This window comes from Myotis myotis, unplaced genomic scaffold (genome assembly GCF_014108235.1).
Source record: "Myotis myotis isolate mMyoMyo1 unplaced genomic scaffold, mMyoMyo1.p scaffold_m19_p_17, whole genome shotgun sequence".
NCBI lineage: Eukaryota > Metazoa > Chordata > Mammalia > Chiroptera > Vespertilionidae > Myotis > Myotis myotis.
The window spans coordinates 22,443,183-22,461,896 of NW_023416321.1; the positions used below are offsets into that span (position 1 = coordinate 22,443,183).

The window sequence follows — 18,714 nt, forward strand, 5'->3', positions numbered from 1 at the left end:
TGATTGATTTGAGAGAGAAAGAGAGAAACATTGATTTGTTGTTCCACTTATTTGTGCATTCTTTGGTTGATTCTGGTATGTGCCCTGACTGGGATTGAACCTGCAACATTTCCATATCAGGACAATGCTCTAACCGAGCTACCTGGCCAGGGCTGGCTGTGTTAAGTTTGAGATACCAACTTGGCATCCAAGTCGAGTTCAGAGAGCTCTGACTGAGAGATGTAAATTTGTTTAACTAGCATACACACACACACACACACACACACACACACATACGTATATGTATAGGAACATACATATATGTGCATTTATACTTAAAATATAACTATAGTATTTAAATATATAGTATATAAATATATGGTATATTAGACACAGACACATACATATAAAATTTAAGACAATGATATGAGATTTGATCATCAAAAAGTGTATAAATAGGAAAAGAGAAGAGGTCTGAAGACCAAACCCTGGGGCTTTCTTATTTAGAGGTGGTGGTAGAGACTTTGGATTTTTATTCTGTCTGAGAAATGCTTTGGGTGGTTTTTGAACAGAGTATAACATAATGTGATTGTAGTTTTGAAAAGATCATTCCAGCTGCTAAATGTGAAGCCTTAGAATGTAAAGGCAAAAAGACCATTTGGGAGGCCAACTGTTACCATTGTCTGAGCTAGAGAGGAGAAGTTGGGCAAGGGTGGTGGTGATGATGGAGGTGATGAGAAGTGGTTTGATTCTGCATATAAAGTTTGTTTCCAGGCTTTCCTGATTAGTTGGATGTAAGGTATGGATGTTAGCTGTACATATTCTGTATTTGCATAAAATTTCTGTTGATGGCTTCTCATCAAGGATAGTTAGTATATATTTAGATAATGTTTGGACAAGGGAAGGTGACTAAGAGGTAGCAATCAAATAAAATATTTCAGGTACACTGCTAGATAAAGTGCAGATGCAGGGGATGAATGAGACAGATGCAATCTGGGAGAAAGTATGTTGAATAAAGCAGGTCTCCTTTAACATTTTGACAGAATGGAATGGGAAGGCTAGTGTACAGACTCTTTTTGGTTAGAATTTGATAAGAAATTTTCTAAGTAAGTGATGTGTTTATAATACTTTAAATATAGCAAAAGGTGGTAAATAGATATTTGGAAATTTTAAAGAAAAATAAATATATTTAAACAATTTTTTATTTTAGAAAGAGAGGAGGGGGAGAGAGAGAGGAACATTGATTTGTTGTTTCACTTATTTATGCATTTATTGGTTGATTCTTGTGTGTGCCCTGACTAGGGATCAAACCCACAACCTTGGAGTATTGGGATGATGCTCTAACCAACTGAGCTACCTGGCCAGGGCAAGAAAAATAAATATTAATCAAACCTTTAATGGTTTATTTTTAATTAGGTCCAAACTAAATGACATGATAGATGCTATTCCAAAAAGTAAAAAGAACAAGAGATGTCAGTTGCACTCCTTAGATACGCACAAACCAAAACCTTTGGGGTAAGTAGAATTGAATATCAAGATACTTTGTCATTGTTAAGATTATAAATGTTGATTACGTTTAGTAAAAAGAAAACACTGAGTTTTATTTCTTTAATTGGTTATACATAACAAAAGTCAAAATATGTTTCCTATTTATGTAGGCCTTTTTGATACTATACAGGTTCTCAATATAGATTTGATTTTTTTAAAAAGTTTGTTTATGTAAATGTTTCAGAGGAAAGAGGTGGAGATGTTTGTGGAAATTTATGTAGCCAATATTAAGTTTTTCAAAGTACTGATATCATTCTTTGATTTATTTAATATTCATAATATATAAATTATTTTTCTTGTCTTTCTTATCCTAATAACTTATAAGGATTAAAAAAAAAAGGCTTGAATCAGTTATAGCAATATTTATGTAACTAATTTGCAGTTTTCTTCTTGGTTAGGTGATATAATGCCCAAGGCTGCTTCTGCCTTCATCTCCTAATACAATATCACAGTTGCCCCCTACAAAGTTGTTTGGGGTTGTAGGTGGTAAGGAGAAGCCATGGATTTTGAAGAGAGTTTGTAAGACGTAACTTCAGTTTTTGAAAGAATTGGATAATGTAAAAACTATACTTCTGAATTAATTTAAAAAACTAGCTTTGAATATCTCCTTAGTAGTATTGATATCATTGTTGTATAAACATTTTCCTCCCTTGATAAAAAGACTTGGATGTCAAAGTGGTGTTAATAATCTATTAACAAGACTTTTTCTGTAATCAGAAACAAACGTTTTTTAAAAATGTTATTATGAAAACTGTCAAACACATAGAAAAATAGACTACAAGGATTTCCTTCCCCCCAAATACCTTTACCCAGATTCAGCAGTAGTTATCAATATTTGCCACATTTGTTTTTCTTATCTACGTTTTTCTTTGCTGAAGCACTTAAAAACAAGTCAGGTATCATGTTGTTTTACTCCTGCACATTTCCACATGTATCTCTAAATATAAATATATTTTATTTCATAATGATAGTGCTATTATAACAGCTAACAAAATAAACTGTAATAATCCAATACCTAGTTTATAGTCAGATTTTTTACATCTGTCTCAAAAAGTGTCTTTTTACTTTGATTTGCTAGCATCAGGATCCAAACAAAAATCACACATTACATGATGTCTAAATGTGAGAGTACTGTGAATACAGTAAATAAACTAAAGTGGTTATCTAAGGATAACTGTTATTTCACATAACTGATTTAACAATATCCTTAGAGAATTCCTGACTTTGTGAATGCAGAATTCAGTCTGATTTTCTCATTAGACAGTAACCTTTACTGACCTTTTGGCTAAAGCTACAGAATAGAATGATATAATAAAAAGCCTGCCTTCTGTTTTGTTGTGCATATTCATTAAGGTACTAAAAAGCAACAGGTTACCCAACATCTTTTATATGTGTTCATTGCCACCTTCCTTCAAACACCAGTTCTTCCACTTTTGCTCTGGATTACATCTCTTGTTCTCAGTGACTTTGTATTATTAGTTACTTTTATTAAGTTGACATACAGCTCTGTTTTCTGTCCTTTAGCTTAAGACAAAACAAACTTCCACAGAGTTTATATCCCCTTTCACCTACAGCCCACCACATGGAATGCCAAGTGTTTTAGAAAGTTGTTTGCCGAGTTATGGAATAGTATGAATTGAGTTAGTTGATCTTATTCAGTTATTTCCACATGATATATGGAAAGCAGACCAGGGAGTACCGTCTGCTTAGCCAAGACTCCCTCTCTTCCACTTTGGATGGTCACTGCCATTGTATACTACTAGAGGCCCGGTGCATGAAATTCATGCATGGGTGGGGTCCCTAGGCCTGGCCGGCCATCAGGGCCAATCGGGGCCAGGCTAATCAGGGCTGGGCTGGAGAGGAGGTGATGGTCGCTGCACGGGCGTGGAAGGAACTGACGCTGGACGCCGACATTGCCATCGTTGGCCCTGTGCGGGTTCTCGCCTCCCCCCACTTCCCTTACTGACACGCTGCCATTGTGGCAGGCCTATTGCTCGCTGGGGGGAGGGACAGAGCATGGGCAGTTGGCCACTGGCCCCAAGGAGAGAGCTGACTCTTGGCCCCCCTGGGAAAGGGGCCGCATTCCCTGCCACCCACCCGCAGTTCCCCGTCCCAGCCCGGGGACTGGCCCCCCCCAATCAGGGCCTGCCGGCTGGGGGGAGAGACTGTGGGAGGTTGGCTGTGGGAGTGCACTGACCACCAGGAGGCAGCTCCTGTGTTGAGCGTCTGCCCCCTGGTGGTCATTGCATGTCATAGTGACCAGTCATTCTAGTGGTTCCGGTCACTTAGGCTTTTATAGATATAGATGATTCTCCATTTATATATTTCCACTGTTTTCACCCCTCCCCTTTTCTGTTTAGACTTTATCCAGGGAAAGTATAATCCATTCGATTAGGTTTCAGCCTAATCAATTGCAACAATCCAATTTAGTCTTCCTGAGAGTTTTCTCATAACCATGCAAGTAAACCCGTTTTTTTTGTCTGGGAGTGAGATTGAGATTTGAAAGAAAGGTCTGGGCCAGAGTTATAGGCCTCTGGCTGATGATCAGAGGTTACCTTAGAGAATGAGATATAAAATCACCAAGAGGAAGAGTAGACTAAGAGAAAAGAACGCTGAGGATTCAATATAGTAGTAGAAAAGTCAGTAAGAAAACTTGAGAAAGAATGGCCAGAGAGGTAAGCTGACGACATTGGTGATCTTGATGAGCAGCTCTGTGATTGAGGGGAAGCAGAATCCAGATTGGAATGGGTAAAAAAGTGAATGCATTGTAAGGTTGTAATGGATTAAGCTGTGAGTGGAAAGTATAGGAGTAGAACAAGGAAGTGGAAAGACTTCTTCAAAAAGTTTCATTTTGCAAGGAAGGATTGATATAAAAACATTTGGTCTAGAGAGATTATGGATAAAATCTTTATTTGAGCTATAATCTTTTAAAAACCTTTTTTAAGAATAACGCTTTTACATATTTGTAGAATAGTCATTCGGCAGCACTGATTTCATGAATGTTTTCCTCAATTATGAGAACTTGAGTTCAAGAGTTATTTAGTTTTAGGAGATTATGGGTCACTCAAGTATAATTAGAAAAAGGAAATATGGGAGTTGAGAGAAGAAGGATGTCATATGGGAGGCAGAGCAGGAGTTGAGGTTATGTTTAAAAAATAAGGAGCACTGAACCTTGACCTGAGCCCTTATGAGAGGGAATAGGGAGCTGAATTATATGTATGGCCTTACATGGGCAGGTGGTTGAAAAATACCTACTTAGCTATATAGAGTAGGTTAAGTAAAGATTCTGAGGTTTTTTCATCTCAAGCACCCAAAGCAAGGACTGTAGTGAGGACCTGCAGAAGAACAGGGAGCCAGTTATTCAGAATTATGAAAAATTAAGACTATCATTGAATGGAATATACACATTTCTCTTGGAATGCATATTGCAGTTAAGCAAAATGCATGACAGCACCACATTGAAACCCGTGGAGGAGAGTGTAAGTTTAAGAAAAATTATTTGTATAGTACTTATTACTAATTTAGGCTGTTTAAAGTATCTTAGTATGCTATTTTTATTTTAGTAACTATAAAAATTTATTTACTATAATTAGGTTAATCTGTGACTTTCCCAGCTTAAATGTGAAGGTAGATAAACATTTTGTTGCATGGACTAGCTACAAAATTACATTGAGTGGATCAAAACTTGTTATAATTTTCAATTTGTGGAATATTGATCTATGTTTATAGGTGAGAATATAATTTTTTTCAGCCCTTTTCACTTTAAAACATTCCAAGTACATTTACTCATAAAATGCTTAGTATATTAACCAGTTACTACCTTGATAAATATAAATGTTAAATTGTATCAGGTAAACTTAATAGTTGAGCAGGAGTTTTTATGTAAAGATATAAGCACATGTTTAACATTTTAATATGGTTAAAAGGAATATACAATTATATATACAAATTTTCAAACTCATTTAATATTTTAATGTATTAAAAAGTTCATGATTTTAATATAGACTATAGAAATTATTCCTTCAGATAATCTCAGTGTCACTAAGCTTTGTACTATACTGTACTACAGTGAAGGGAGCAGTAGCAGTGTCAGTTCAGAGAAGTTAAGTACAGATAAGAGAAGTAGTGAAGACCACAGGAAGGACAGCAAGTGTAGGATCATTTTGCATTATGGACCTTTCCAGGGAACAGCCAGGTAAAATCAAGCAACACTTTACTCTGCCTTTTTTTTTTTTTTTTTTTACCCTTATATATTTCTCCTTCTTATTAATATTTTTTTCTTTCTGCAGAGGTTGTTGGATGGACGTATGGGAACTAATGTCCCAAGAATGCAGAGATGAAGTAGTTTTAATTGACTCTAGTTGTCTTTTAGAAACACTAGAAACATATCTGCGAAAACACAGGTAAGTGTAAAGGTCATCATCGTATAGTTGGAAGGTGTCTTAGCTGTCATCCAGAGTAGTCACTGACCTCCATATAATAGTACTCCAGCCTTTCCATTAATACCTGGCCCTAGGCAGAGCTTAACGTTAAAGTAGACAATTCTTTTATGGGATGAATCTGTGTTAACTTTCGTGTTTAGCCACCATCTCCTTTTTGGGGGGTAATTTTTATCTTAGTTCCCTCTCAGCCTTTCAAGAAACAAAATGATTGAATTGAGTAAAATGTACTTAATTTAGAAACTCTACTCTTTGTTTTTATAACAGAAGCATTTCATGATGTCATTTTCAAAATTAAAGTTAAATTAGCAGCTTTAATTTAGTAATATTTTGAACTTTTTCTATATTTTCTTATATGATAATATTCTATAAATTTTTTGTCAAAACAAAAATAGAGTTGGAATTTCTGTGCTTCATGTACTATAAAAGTACAGATTTTTTAGAATGCTACTTAAGTGTCAATAACGTTTGGAAATTTGCAGGGAGGGGAGAGTGCAGTAGGAAAGGAAACTGGTGAGGGAGCTATTTAGAGATGGTGTTCTTGGGGGGAATTGATGTCATCTATATATATAAAAAGCCAGCGACCTTAACCCTGTGACTGGTTGCTATGACGCCCACTGTGGCCCCGGCTGATTGGGGGGGGGTGGGGCCGGGGCCGGCAGCCAATCTCCCGCGGCCCCTGATTGGCCTCTCCCACCTAGATCGAGGGTGGGGCAGCTGGCCAACCTCCTGTAGCCCTTCACCTTGGCTGGCCCCGCCCCTGATGGGCCCCCACCATTCTGATCGGCCTGCGGCCCCTCCCCCAGCCACCTCCGCCCGGATCGCCCCCCTCCCCCCCAATCAGGGGTGGGGCCAGCTGGCCAACCACCCACGGCCCCTCCCCCAGGCCGCTGGCCCCCTCTCGGCTCCCCCCACCCCATAGCCCTTCTCCACGGCCAGCCCCATCCCCTATCAGCCCCCACCACCCTGATAGGTGGCCTGTGGCCCCTCCCCACAGCTGGCCAGGCCCTGATCGGGCCCAATCGGGGTGGGGTGGCTGGCCAACATCCTGCCATCTCCTCCTGACAGGCCCGGCCCGATCTGACGATTGGGGCAGGGCTGGCCAGGCCTCACCGGTGCACAAATTCATGCACTGGGCCTCTAGTATCTAATAAATTATGCCTCTTCCAGTGTCAATGAAATTTTTCTCCCCTTTGTTTTCTTCTAGGAGTTTTATAGTTTCAGGTCTTAATGTTTAGGTTTTTAACCCATTTTGAGTTAATTTTTTAGTTTTACTTGTCAACGTTATTGCCTCTGTTTATCAAGTGGGCTTAGAGCTTCTAGTTTAACATGTACTCATTTCAGGAAACACAGTTATTTACTATTGGGCCAGAAAGATGTGTGTATCAAACTAATGCATGGCGGCGTAAGGGTAAATACTATAGTAAGAAGAGTAAATCAAATCAGAGGAACACAGAGGAAGTTTGAATTCTAGTTATGGGAATTGCAGAAGGCTTCTTTTTACACACACACACACACACACACACACACACACATAATATTTGATGATTTTTAAAGAGGAAGGGAGAGCGAGAGAGAGAAACATTGATAGCGGAATGTTGCTCGTTCCCCACCGGGATCAAGCCCGTAACTTAGGCATATGCCCTGACCCGTAATCAAACTAGCAACCTTTTGGTGCATGGGATGACTCTCAACCAACTGTGAGCCACACTGACCAGGGCACTAAAGGGTTCTTTAAGAATGAACTTGATTTAGGCAAATGGAGCTCTAGCTATACTCATGTAATATCTAAATTTGTATTTACCTTACATGTATGTGTTGTCCATTGTGTAAGGAGGCTTTTTAAAAACATGCTGTGCAGCCCTTGCCTGTTTTGCTCAGTGGTTAGAGCATTAGCCTGAGGACTGAAGGGTCACAGGTTTGATTCCAGTCAAGGGCATGTACCCTGGTTGCAGGCTCGATCTCCAGCCCTGGTTGAGGCACCAACCAATCGATGAGTATCTTTCACATCGATGTTTCTCTCTGTCTCTCCCCCTCCCTTCCACTCTAAAATTCAATGGGGGAAAAATTCTCAGGTGAGGATTAATTTTTTAAAAATACTGTTAGGTCTCTGTCATTGTCTAGTACACTGTTATATCCCTCATGAAATAATTACACAGCCAGTTCTTAATTTTGAGGTTTTTCTTTTCAACAGGTTTTGCACTGATTGCAAAAATAAAGTCCTCCGAGCATACAATATCCTTATTGGTGAACTTGATTGCAGCAAAGAGAAGGGCTATTGTGCTGCACTTTATGAAGGTTTGCGGTGCTGTCCACATGAACGACACATACATGTTTGCTGTGAAACGGACTTCATTGCACATCTTTTGGGTCGTGCTGAGCCAGAGTTCGCAGGAGGGTATGAGTATGTAATTTGCTAGAATGGGCTATCTAGCGCTTTGCTTCATTTTATTACTGAAAGTTTATTTTCATCACCTTCTGCATCAGTACATATGTATAAATTAAAGTGTGCCTGTAAAAATTTGCTTTCTTTAAAATATGCATTTCTTAATTTACTAAGTAAAAATAGGGAGAATGTGTTCTGTGGTGTTTGGTTCAGTCCTTTGCTCCTTGTTGCTTGAAGTAGGCAGACTTTTTTTTTGGCTTTCATTATTATAGATGATCATTTTCATTTGAAAATGATTAGAAGGGATAGTTTTCCTCCTTCATCCATGCATTTTCATATTTAAATGTTGTTTATAATGATGGTTTTTGCATAGGAAGTCAGGTCTTTGCAGCAGGGGGTTATGAAGCACTTTATTAATGTAATTCATGAACTGTGTATATTACTATTAAGTTATATAGGAACCTAAAATTTTATCTGTAGCTTTGTTGTGAAATATCAGGAAAAGTTGTTTATAGAATAAATGGAACCCATTTGTTTGTGTTTTGTGTAGCAACTTTCATTTGAGTGCCTACGTTCTGTTAGGCATTTAGAATACAAATACTCTTTTATCTCTGAAGTTCTGTGAACACTTCAGAAGACTGGCTTAGAGGGCTTTTGCCCATGATTGAGTCACTTTGGCATTGCCTTTCTCCATTCACCCTCAAAAAAGAAACAAAGCCCAAATAGACATTGGCTGTAATTGGAAGGTTAGATTAACTGTCATGCCTACCATGAGCTGGACACTTGTATGTGTGACTTCTCTGTGCCCCCAAACCATCTATTTAGGGCCAGTTCCTGAATTACCTTATTTTTAGCAATATTAGGACTGAGCTCTACCTGCATGTATATTTCTCATTTTTTATATACATGTGTGCTTGTGTGTTTATGCATTAATTGAATTTGAATGTATAACTGTCTTGTTATTAGGTTAATAGGTAGGAAGATTGTGTTTAAAATCTGAACTTGCAGATGTGTTATTCAGCTTTTACTGTTCCAATGAAAGGAGTTATGTATAATTTATTCTCCTTTATAGGCGAAGAGAAAGGCATGCTAAGACAATAGATATAGCTCAAGAAGAAGTTCTGACCTGCTTGGGAATTCATCTTTATGAAAGACTGCATCGGATCTGGCAAAAACTACGAGCAGAAGAGCAGACGTGGCAGATGCTTTTTTATCTTGGTGTTGATGCTTTACGTAAGAGTTTTGAGGTAAGAACAATGGGCTGCTTCAGTGTCCAAGGTTGCTTAAGTTATTGGACTGACTCTTATTGTAAGCCATCAGGCTCACCTTGCCTCAGAGGGCTATAATCCATTGATACAATGTCCTGTCTTTTGGGGGGTTAGGGAAGAAGTTTCCTGGGGAACTGGAATTTAAAAGAAGTTTGTGGGTTTTTCTTTGTTTTGCCTGCCTTGGCTTTGTAGATTTTCTCAGAGTAGAAAACTGAAGTTGGTTATTATTTAACAAGATGCTGCCATGAAGCATAACTAATGAAAAGTTAAAAGCAGCTCAAAAATAAGAAACAAAATTAGAAGCCTTTAATGAGACCCAGTATGCTTGCTGATGTCCAATAATATGAAGTAAATGCTGTCAAAATGCCATGATATAAGAACTACGTCCTAGAAGTACACAAGGCTCTTTATAATGTTGGTACTGGGTTCAGTGCATGTGATTTGGTAACCTTTTTTTCAGTTAAACACTATAGAACATACATTTTTGGCTAGTGAATATTTTGTTATAGTGTAGGACAGTGATGGCTAAACTTTTGAGCTCGGCGTGTCAGCATTTTGAAAAACTCTAACATAACTCTGGTGCCGTGTCACATATAGAAATTTTTTGATATTTGCAACCATAGTAAAACAAAGACTTATATTTTTGATATTTATTTTATATATTTAAATGCCATTTAACAAAGAAAAATCAACCAAAAAAATGAGTTCGCCTGTCACCTCTGACATGTGTGTCATAGGTTCGCCATCATTGGTGTAGGACATGATTATTATCCTTTCTTTGGTTCACCAGTCCCTTCTGAAAATGGTATGAAAGCTACAAACGCTTTTTTCAGAAGCCCATCATGACCTTAAAGCACTGTTCTAGGCAGTCTGAGGAGATTTGTACTAGTTCTTGCTGAACAGATTTCTTACTCCTTTTCTCCTTGTATGTTTGTGTCTTCAATAACTAGATCATCTAATGGGGTTAAATATTAAATAGTCTTATTATGTGACCAAATGAATGCTTAATTTGCTGTGTTAAAATTCTGAAATAGGGAAAAAAAATTCTGAAATTAGAATATGCTGTAAGTCTGTGTAAGTCTGCCTTTCCCATAGGGATTAGTTATATATTCACTTCCTGTGTAGATTTTAAGACTGTCATCACTTAAGGTATTAATATTTGAAATTCTTTGTGGGGATTACTGACAGAATTGCAGCATGAAATAATCAGTTTCTGTGTTTGTGGTATCATTTAAAATTAACAAATGAGAATGTTCATGGAAAATAAAGGAAGTTTTGAGCACAGTTATTCACTTTCAACTTTTGTTTTTGTAATAGATGACCGTGGAAAAAGTACAAGGGATTAGCCGATTGGAACAACTTTGTGAAGAATTTTCAGAGGAGGAACGAGTAAGAGAACTCAAGCAAGAAAAGAAACGCCAAAAACGGAAAAATAGACGAAAAAATAAATGTGTATGTGACATTCCTACTCCCCTCCAAACAGCAGAGGAAAAGGAAGTAAGCCAAGAGAAGGTAGTATTCCTTAATATTGACTCATGAATACATTGTATTGCTTTTTGCTAGATTTCGGCATTTTCACTATCCTTTTTCCAGAATGTGAACTCCTGCCTTTTTTCCTGTTATAATCTGTATAAGCCAAATTTTTTAGTCATGTGTTTGTTTTATAAAGATGGTTTTCTTTTTTTTTAATCCTCATCCAAGAATATTTTTCCATTTATTTTTAGAGAGAGTGGGAGAGGGAAGGACAGAGATATCGATGTGAGAGAAACACATCAGTTGGTTGCCTCCTGCATGAGCCCTGACCAGGACCCAAGCTGGGAGGAGCCTGCAATCGCGGTACATGCCCTTGACTGGAATTGAACCTGGGACCCTTTGGTCCACAGGCTGAGGCTCTATCAACTGAGTCAAACTGGCTATCTTTTCCCTGACCTTGGTATACTGTTAGATCAAAGTTACCTCCAGGAGGTCATGGTTTGATTCCCAGTCAGGGCATATGCCTGGATTGCAGGCTTGATCCCCAGTTTGGGGGGGGTGTGGGAGGCAGCTGATCAATGATTCTCTCATCATTTTCTATCCCTTTTTTTTTCCTCTCTGAAATCAGTAAAAATATATTTTTTAAAAAAGTTAACTCTGAACATGACCTAGAGCAGTTCTCAACTTTTTGGTCTTAGGACCTGTTTGCATTCTTAAAAATTAAGGTGCCCATAATCTTTTGTTTATGTAGATTGTATCTGTCAATATTACAGTATTAGAAATTGAAATGGAAAAATTTTAAATTATTGGTTCTTTTAAAAATAATTTCATTATGTGTTAACATAAATAACATCTTTTTTTCTTTTTATCCTCACCCGAGGATGTATTTATTGATTTTAGAAGGAGAGGAAGGGATGGGGGAGAGAGAAACATCTATTGGTTGCCTCCCATATGCTCCCTGATTTGTTGGGATCAAACCCACAACCTGGGTGTGTGCCCTGACTGGGAATTGAACCTGTTATACCCTTTGGTGTATAGGTCGATGCTTCAATCAGCTGAGCCCCTTGGCCAGGGCTGAATAACATTTTTTGAAAATTAACTATTTTCAAAAGAAAAGGTGAGATGGGTGGCATTATTTTATATTTTTGCAAATCTCTAATATTTGGCTTAAAGGAATCAATCAGGTGGATTCTCATATCTGCTTCTGCATTCATTCTGTTTTTCTCTTGCTGGTTGAAGCATATGAAGAAAGTCTTGCACTTTGAATAGATCTTTTACTCATGCATGATTTTGCAACAGAATGCAAGGTTATTTGAAAGATACCGGTTCAGCCCAGCCGGTGTGACTTAGTGGTTAAGCTTCAACTTACACATCAGGAGGTAATGGTTCCATTCCCAATCTGCACATGCCTGGATTTTGGGCTTCATTCCCAATAGGGGGCATTCAGGAAGCAGCTGATCAATGATTCTCATCATTGATGTTTTTCTCTCTTTCCCTCTCTCTCTCTCAAATCAATAAATTTATTTTATTTTATTTTTTTAAAGAAAGATACTGGTTCACTGAGTATCTCCCCAGTTATTGATATTTCATTATATAATACCAGATAATCAATCACGTTAAAACCACTGCTGATCTCATCAGAAAGATTTTTAAGTATTGGGAAGCTTCAAGCTCATTGTGCTTGCATATGCAAGTTTCAGAATTCTGGTTGAGTTTGAAAGTTTGGTGAATTTTATCATTGACAACAAATACTGTTCATTGTTTTCCTTGAAGTGATGGGCTGACTTCATTTTTGTTTTTTAACTTCATTCATTTTTGAGAAAATGTCTTTTAATATCCAAGGTTTGAGTAACCATAGTTTGTCTTCATTCTTTCTTTCAAGTAAATTGATGATCCAGGAAAAATAGCAACTAATTTAGCTTTCAATTGAAACTGGCACAAGTACCTTCTCCTTGAGATAGTGATTGTATTTTGGCGTACAGCAAAAGTGCTTCAAGTTACTTCCCATTTGTCACACAGGCTCTTAAAAAGACATTTACTGATGGGTTTATATTTAATAAAATTAATATTTTTATTGCTTCAAAGACATTTAGAAGTGAAATATCTGTCTCCTGAGAGTGCTTGACAAGTGAAGAATACAGTGACTATTAGTACACTTTGGTTGCCACTGCCTTGATTTGTGTTGCTAAAGCCCCAGGAACTTTTTCCACTGTTGCTTTTGTATCATCAGTGTGTCAATACAGTGAAAGAGCAGATTACATCTTGGTATTACGATGAAAATAGTTTTGACCTAAGGAACCATTAATTCGACTTGCTTTTAGTTGGTTCAAAGTCTTGAAGTGAATTAATATTTTTTTGTGAGAGTAGTTTTTTTTATTGTTAGCCTCATAACTTGTCTAATTAGTTAATGTAAGTGTAGCCATTATTGGGTAAACCTTTTTAAAACTGTTTCTTAATGCTGATCCTTAAAGGAAACAGACTTCATAGAAAACAGCTGTAAAGCCTGTGGCAGCACTGAAGATGGTAATAGTTGTGTAGAAGTAATTGTTACCAATGAAAATACATCATGTACCTGTCCTAGCAGTGGCAATCTTTTGGGGTCCCCTAAAATAAAGAAAGGTAAGTAAATACAGTTTCTTTTTAAAATTAACTCCTAAGTTTATTTTTTCCTTTTAAATGTAAGCTTTTAGAAATGCTGTAACCTAGAATTCAAGAATTGCTTTATAGTACCAAGAGTATCCTTTGGTCAGACACTTAATATTTCCTTTTTCTTTATGGTGTTTGATTTGTTAGTATTTGATAAAAACAAGAAATTGTAAATCCCTAATTGTGTTTTTATTAATTTACTTTCTACTTTTAATAAACCATTAATTTTGAAAATTTTCTATGGTCTTAAATAGTTCACATTTTGTCTTAACATATTTATTGGTATGTTAATTGTAACTGTCACCTAATTAATTCTCAGGCTTATCTCCACACTGTAATGGTAGTGATTGTGGATATTCATCTAGCATGGAAGGGAGTGAAACAGGTTCCCGGGAGGGTTCAGATGTTGCCTGCACTGAAGGCATTTGTAATCATGACGAACACGGTAGGTTCAGATTAAGCTTCCCAATTATTTCTGCTACATGGCTGATTTAAGCACTTAAATAAGAGATTACTGATTTCTGCAGGTGATGACTCCTGTGTTCATCACTGTGAAGACAAAGAGGATGATGGTGATAGTTGTGTTGAATGTTGGGCAAATTCCGAAGAGAACAACACCAAAGGAAAAAATAAAAAGAAGAAAAAGAAAAGCAAGATGTTGAAATGTGATGAACATGTTAGTGTCATAACTTGTAATTCTGAAGCCTTTGCGGTTGAGGGGGGAATAGCCTCTTTTCCTTGGTGTGGCAAGTGTGCAGCTTAGCTGCTAGGATTTACTATTATTGTTTTTTTAAGAATGAGTATCTTACGCAGTTCCATTGGTTGCTTATCTTGTGATTTGGGTGTGTGTCTGATGTGGTCATTTGTCCAACAATCCATGATTGTCATAAATCCAGTTCATTCTTTTCATAATACTTTGAAAGCTTGCTTGATCATACTTTTCCATCTGTAAAATGGAGAAAAAGGTCCCTCTCAGATTAAGTTATCTTCTGTAATAATAAAATCGTAATATGCTAATTAGACTGGATAGCCGACACCTTCCGGACGAAGCCAGGGCTGCGATGGCTGAGCCCCTTGCATGAATTTCGTGCATTGGGCCTCTAGTGTGAAGATAAAATGAGATTATATTGCTGGGTTAGAATAGTGCCCAGTATGCAGTGTTTAATAAATTTCAGCTGCTGCTTTTATTCATTATTCTTTTTAGAAATTTAATGCACTATTGGGGCTTTTTGCTATTAATCACTGCCTTCTTACCTGGGAAATCTTTTTGCTATGGTTTTAGATCCAAAAGCTTGGAAGCTGTATTACAGATCCAGGAAATCGAGAGACCTCAGGAAATACCGTGCACACAGTGTTCCACCGTGACAAGACCAAAGATGCACATCCTGAAAGCTGTTGTAGCTCTGAAAAGGGTGGGCAGCCACTGCCTTGGTTTGAGCATAGAAAAAATGTACCACAGTTTGCAGAACCTACAGAAATGTCACTTGGTCCTGATTCCGGAAAAGGTGCCAAGAGCTTAGTTGAACTCCTTGTAAGTAAACCATGATGTCTTATTGTGGATAACTGATTGCCCATGGCTAGATGTGGGAGTGGACAGAATTTTTGAGGGTTTAATCCTTTGCGGTTGTATTAAATTTGGACATGCCGTACTGGTCGGAATTAATTTCCATTGAAAGAGCAGTGATACATAACATGCAAGATTATGAAGGATAAACAAGATTTATTAATTCTTTTTTGGAACTACGTCACTACTAGTAGAATCACTACAAACGTTATCACTTTCTACGTCAGAGTCAGTATTCAAGGTGCCAAAATAAAACTCTTCATCGTTACTTTCATATTCGCAGTACACTTTCGGTAACTTTCTTTTTGCCATTTTGGAGTATTATTTTGAAATATCTTAACAAGCAAGAATGCCTAATTACAGTTAAACGTAATTTGTAAAGCTTTATTTGAAATTCTGCGAAGTATCTCTGAAGCTTGTCGATTTCTTCACTCTCAAAAAGCGACTGACTCTCCACGGTGTTTTGCATGGCGAGTGTGGAACGACCGCGTTTGTTTATATTGAGTTTCGATATCTCCGATTTGTCGGGGCAATGTTTTGGTTCGTGACAAGGTCGCTTAGACACTTAAGAGCTTTCAGAGAAATTATGAACTGATACATGAATGAATAGAGTTAAGATTCGTACGGTTCCTTGCTGTGGTGGCTGAGAGCAGACATACGACCGGAACGGTAAAAAAGCTTTGGTGGCTGAGAGTAGACAAACGACCGCAAAGGGTTAAAGTTGGAAGTGGGGAAAATTAAGAGCATTATTTCATTATTGTTTTGGTGACTTCATTTTTGTTCTTCCACTCATGGTTTATGCAGCTACTCAGAAGTACATTTCCCTGTTCTCCTTTCTCTCAAAGGTAGAAGAAACTAGTTGGGAGATGAGGGTAGAGTTAGCATCATGTCTAGGAATCTGCCTCCTTCAAGAGGAGGGTTATTGTAAGGAAATTGCCTTTCTGAGTGGCAATTTATATAGTAGCCACCCTTCCAGACCAGAATCTGAACAAAAGCCCATATTTTTAGGTTACTCCCTTTAGGTCATGTATGATAAAAGCATAACTGAACATGGAAAACCTTTTATAATTGATTCTAGTTCTTGATACTTGAAATGAGGTATATATACCTGATTCCAAGTGATCTAGTGCATAGCTTGTGTGGGGCTTAGAGGAGGGGGAAGGAAGGAGAAGGGTGGTGTCTTTTCTATAGGATCTTAATGGAACCAAATGCTCTATAGAATACTACTTTTTTCTTTTTCATAAGGTTATAAAGTTAGATGCTGTTGCTGTGTAACTTAAAGTTAATAAAGGTTATATTTTACTTAATTTGTAGAGATAAAAGTTTCAGCTTAGAATCAACTAGAGATACGTCTGGTTATTTAAAATTTGGTAACCTAGCTGTAACCATCTCTAATTAGTCATTTTTTTTAAGGCAGAAAGAAGATATGTTGGTATCAGCTAGGCTCATTATAGGCTTCTAGGAAAAATGTTAGATCCAGAGTTTCAAACCAAATCAAACTGAGTTGAATTTTATTCTCATTTAGTACTTTCTAAGACAGAATAACATTATGCTTATTCTGTAAACATTCCAATTAAAGGTTTTATTTTACTGAATTGAAACTAAAACGCTAGACTGCTTTTTAATATTTAGCTGTTCTCCATCAGCATAACATTTTGCATTCTTTAAATCAAAGTCTTAATTATTCCTTTAATTTGCAGGATGAGTCTGAATGTACTTCAGATGAGGAAATCTTTATCTCACAAGATGAAATACAGTCATTTATGGCCAATAACCAGTCTTTCTACAGCAATAGAGAACAATACCGACAGCATCTGAAGGAGAAATTTAATAAATACTGCCGCTTAAATGATCACAAGAGGCCCATTTGTAGTGGCTGGTTGACAACGGCTGGAGCAAATTAAATAAATAAAATAGCTCTGTCTTTCAATGAAACACTCAAGATGACTACTGCGCCTTCTCTTTCAAAAAACCTCTTAATTTAGTGACTTACAGCAAAATTTTATCTTAAATCAATGTGATTCTTTCTTGTTTTGGGAGATGGTGGAGGTAACCTCATTAGTTTGTTCTTTCTTTAGGCTTGTGTCTGTAGTGGCTGCACAGGCCTGCCATATGATTTAAGCCATCTCTTTCATTAAATGTTTCTCTTCCTGTGAGACTTACTAAAGCAACTTAGTGGCAAAAAGTAATGTTGTACTTATACTTCTGTACAGAAATGACAATGAGCTGAATATATGGTTTTACAAAGTAGACATCCACTTGCGAAATGTTTGGATGTACTGTTAAAGCGCAATGTGCAAAATTTAAATAAAGAATATTTATTAATATGCACAGTAAAATTTGGTGTACATGTTTCTGCTTAATGTGTGGCACTATTTTAATATTTGCCACTTGTGGACTTGGTACTTGGCCAGTGTTGATGTTAGAGAGGATAAGAGCAAATGAGGATAGAGACAGATTGTTGACAAAATTCTTACTTTAGAATTGACAGCCGAGAAAAGCAGTTTCCAATCTTTTGTTTTTATATATTTATCTTTTGACACTGGCCAGCATCTAACTTTTTCATAAGACTTAATTGCCATTATTTAAAGTTCCCTTATACATAACACAAAGCACCTTAACTTCAGAGGTTCATATTGAACTAGAAGAATGAAAACAAAATTTGGCAGAATTTCAAGCAAGGATTGCCTGATTAAGTAATTATTCAGTGGGTAGAATTGGGATCAGAAGGCTGCACTGAGAGCTAACCACATTGCGGTCTTCGTAAGTGCATGTTCTTACGTGGTTTTCAACAATAAAGTTACTATGGCATTACAGTTCACTGCTTTCACAAGCTGTCTGAATGCTGAAGGAGAGATTCCCCTAGGATTAGCATTTGGCTGCTATTTAAAAAGTTGAGTCAGTAGTTCAATAAACACATATGCTTAGAGCTTTGTTGTCTGCATGTTAATACTTGGTGGGCAGTATACAGGTGGTGGGACTGCCAGTACCTCTGTGCAATGGGGATGGAGTGAATTTTATGGGCTTTCTACTGCGTAATCAGATTTCTAATCAAATTTCAGTGGGCAACATCAGAAGCCTAATGAGATTTAATTTTTTAGTTGGTGGCATTTCTTTGATCCACCTCTTGAGCTGTCTTTTCAAATCTTAGTGTTGTATAGGGATTGGGGCAGAGGTAAAATGAGTCATGATTCCTCTCTGATCCTGTTGCTTTCATCCTGGAATCCATAAAGATTGACCAACGGCCTCCCACAGCCCTTGGCTTTGGTCCCAATCCCCCCTCCACCACCTGTTGCAGTCAAGTTTCCTCTTGAGATCCCTAAAAGCAAGAGCTGGTTTTGTGTTAATTTTTGCCCTGCTGGCCAAATACATGAGTGCTTATTGAATGAATAAGCTAGCCACATGCTTATT

General features: G+C 37.4%; 1 protein-coding gene across 10 annotated transcripts in view; it reads left to right on the forward strand.

Moving 5' to 3' along the window:
* The window catches only part of GGNBP2 (gametogenetin binding protein 2), a 30,507-nt gene extending 13,262 nt beyond the window's left edge, over positions 1 to 17,245 (forward strand). For 4 of the 10 annotated variants that reach the window (XM_036340297.1, XM_036340296.1, XM_036340300.1 and 1 more), the window contains 11 exons: positions 1,396 to 1,494; positions 5,597 to 5,722; positions 5,817 to 5,930; positions 8,161 to 8,370; positions 9,425 to 9,599; positions 10,938 to 11,132; positions 13,565 to 13,712; positions 14,059 to 14,184; positions 14,267 to 14,415; positions 15,022 to 15,270; positions 17,004 to 17,245. In XM_036340297.1, coding sequence (XP_036196190.1) covers positions 1,396 to 1,494; positions 5,597 to 5,722; positions 5,817 to 5,930; positions 8,161 to 8,370; positions 9,425 to 9,599; positions 10,938 to 11,132; positions 13,565 to 13,712; positions 14,059 to 14,184; positions 14,267 to 14,415; positions 15,022 to 15,270; positions 17,004 to 17,207 — 1,795 coding nt within the window. In that variant the 3' untranslated portion in view covers positions 17,208 to 17,245. The remainder of the gene's footprint in view (positions 1 to 1,395; positions 1,495 to 5,596; positions 5,723 to 5,816; positions 5,931 to 8,160; positions 8,371 to 9,424; positions 9,600 to 10,937; positions 11,133 to 13,564; positions 13,713 to 14,058; positions 14,185 to 14,266; positions 14,416 to 15,021; positions 15,271 to 17,003) is intronic. The other 6 variants (XM_036340299.1, XM_036340298.1, XM_036340303.1 and 3 more) reach the window with 6 other exon arrangements.
* Positions 17,246 to 18,714: the final 1,469 nt, after the last annotated feature.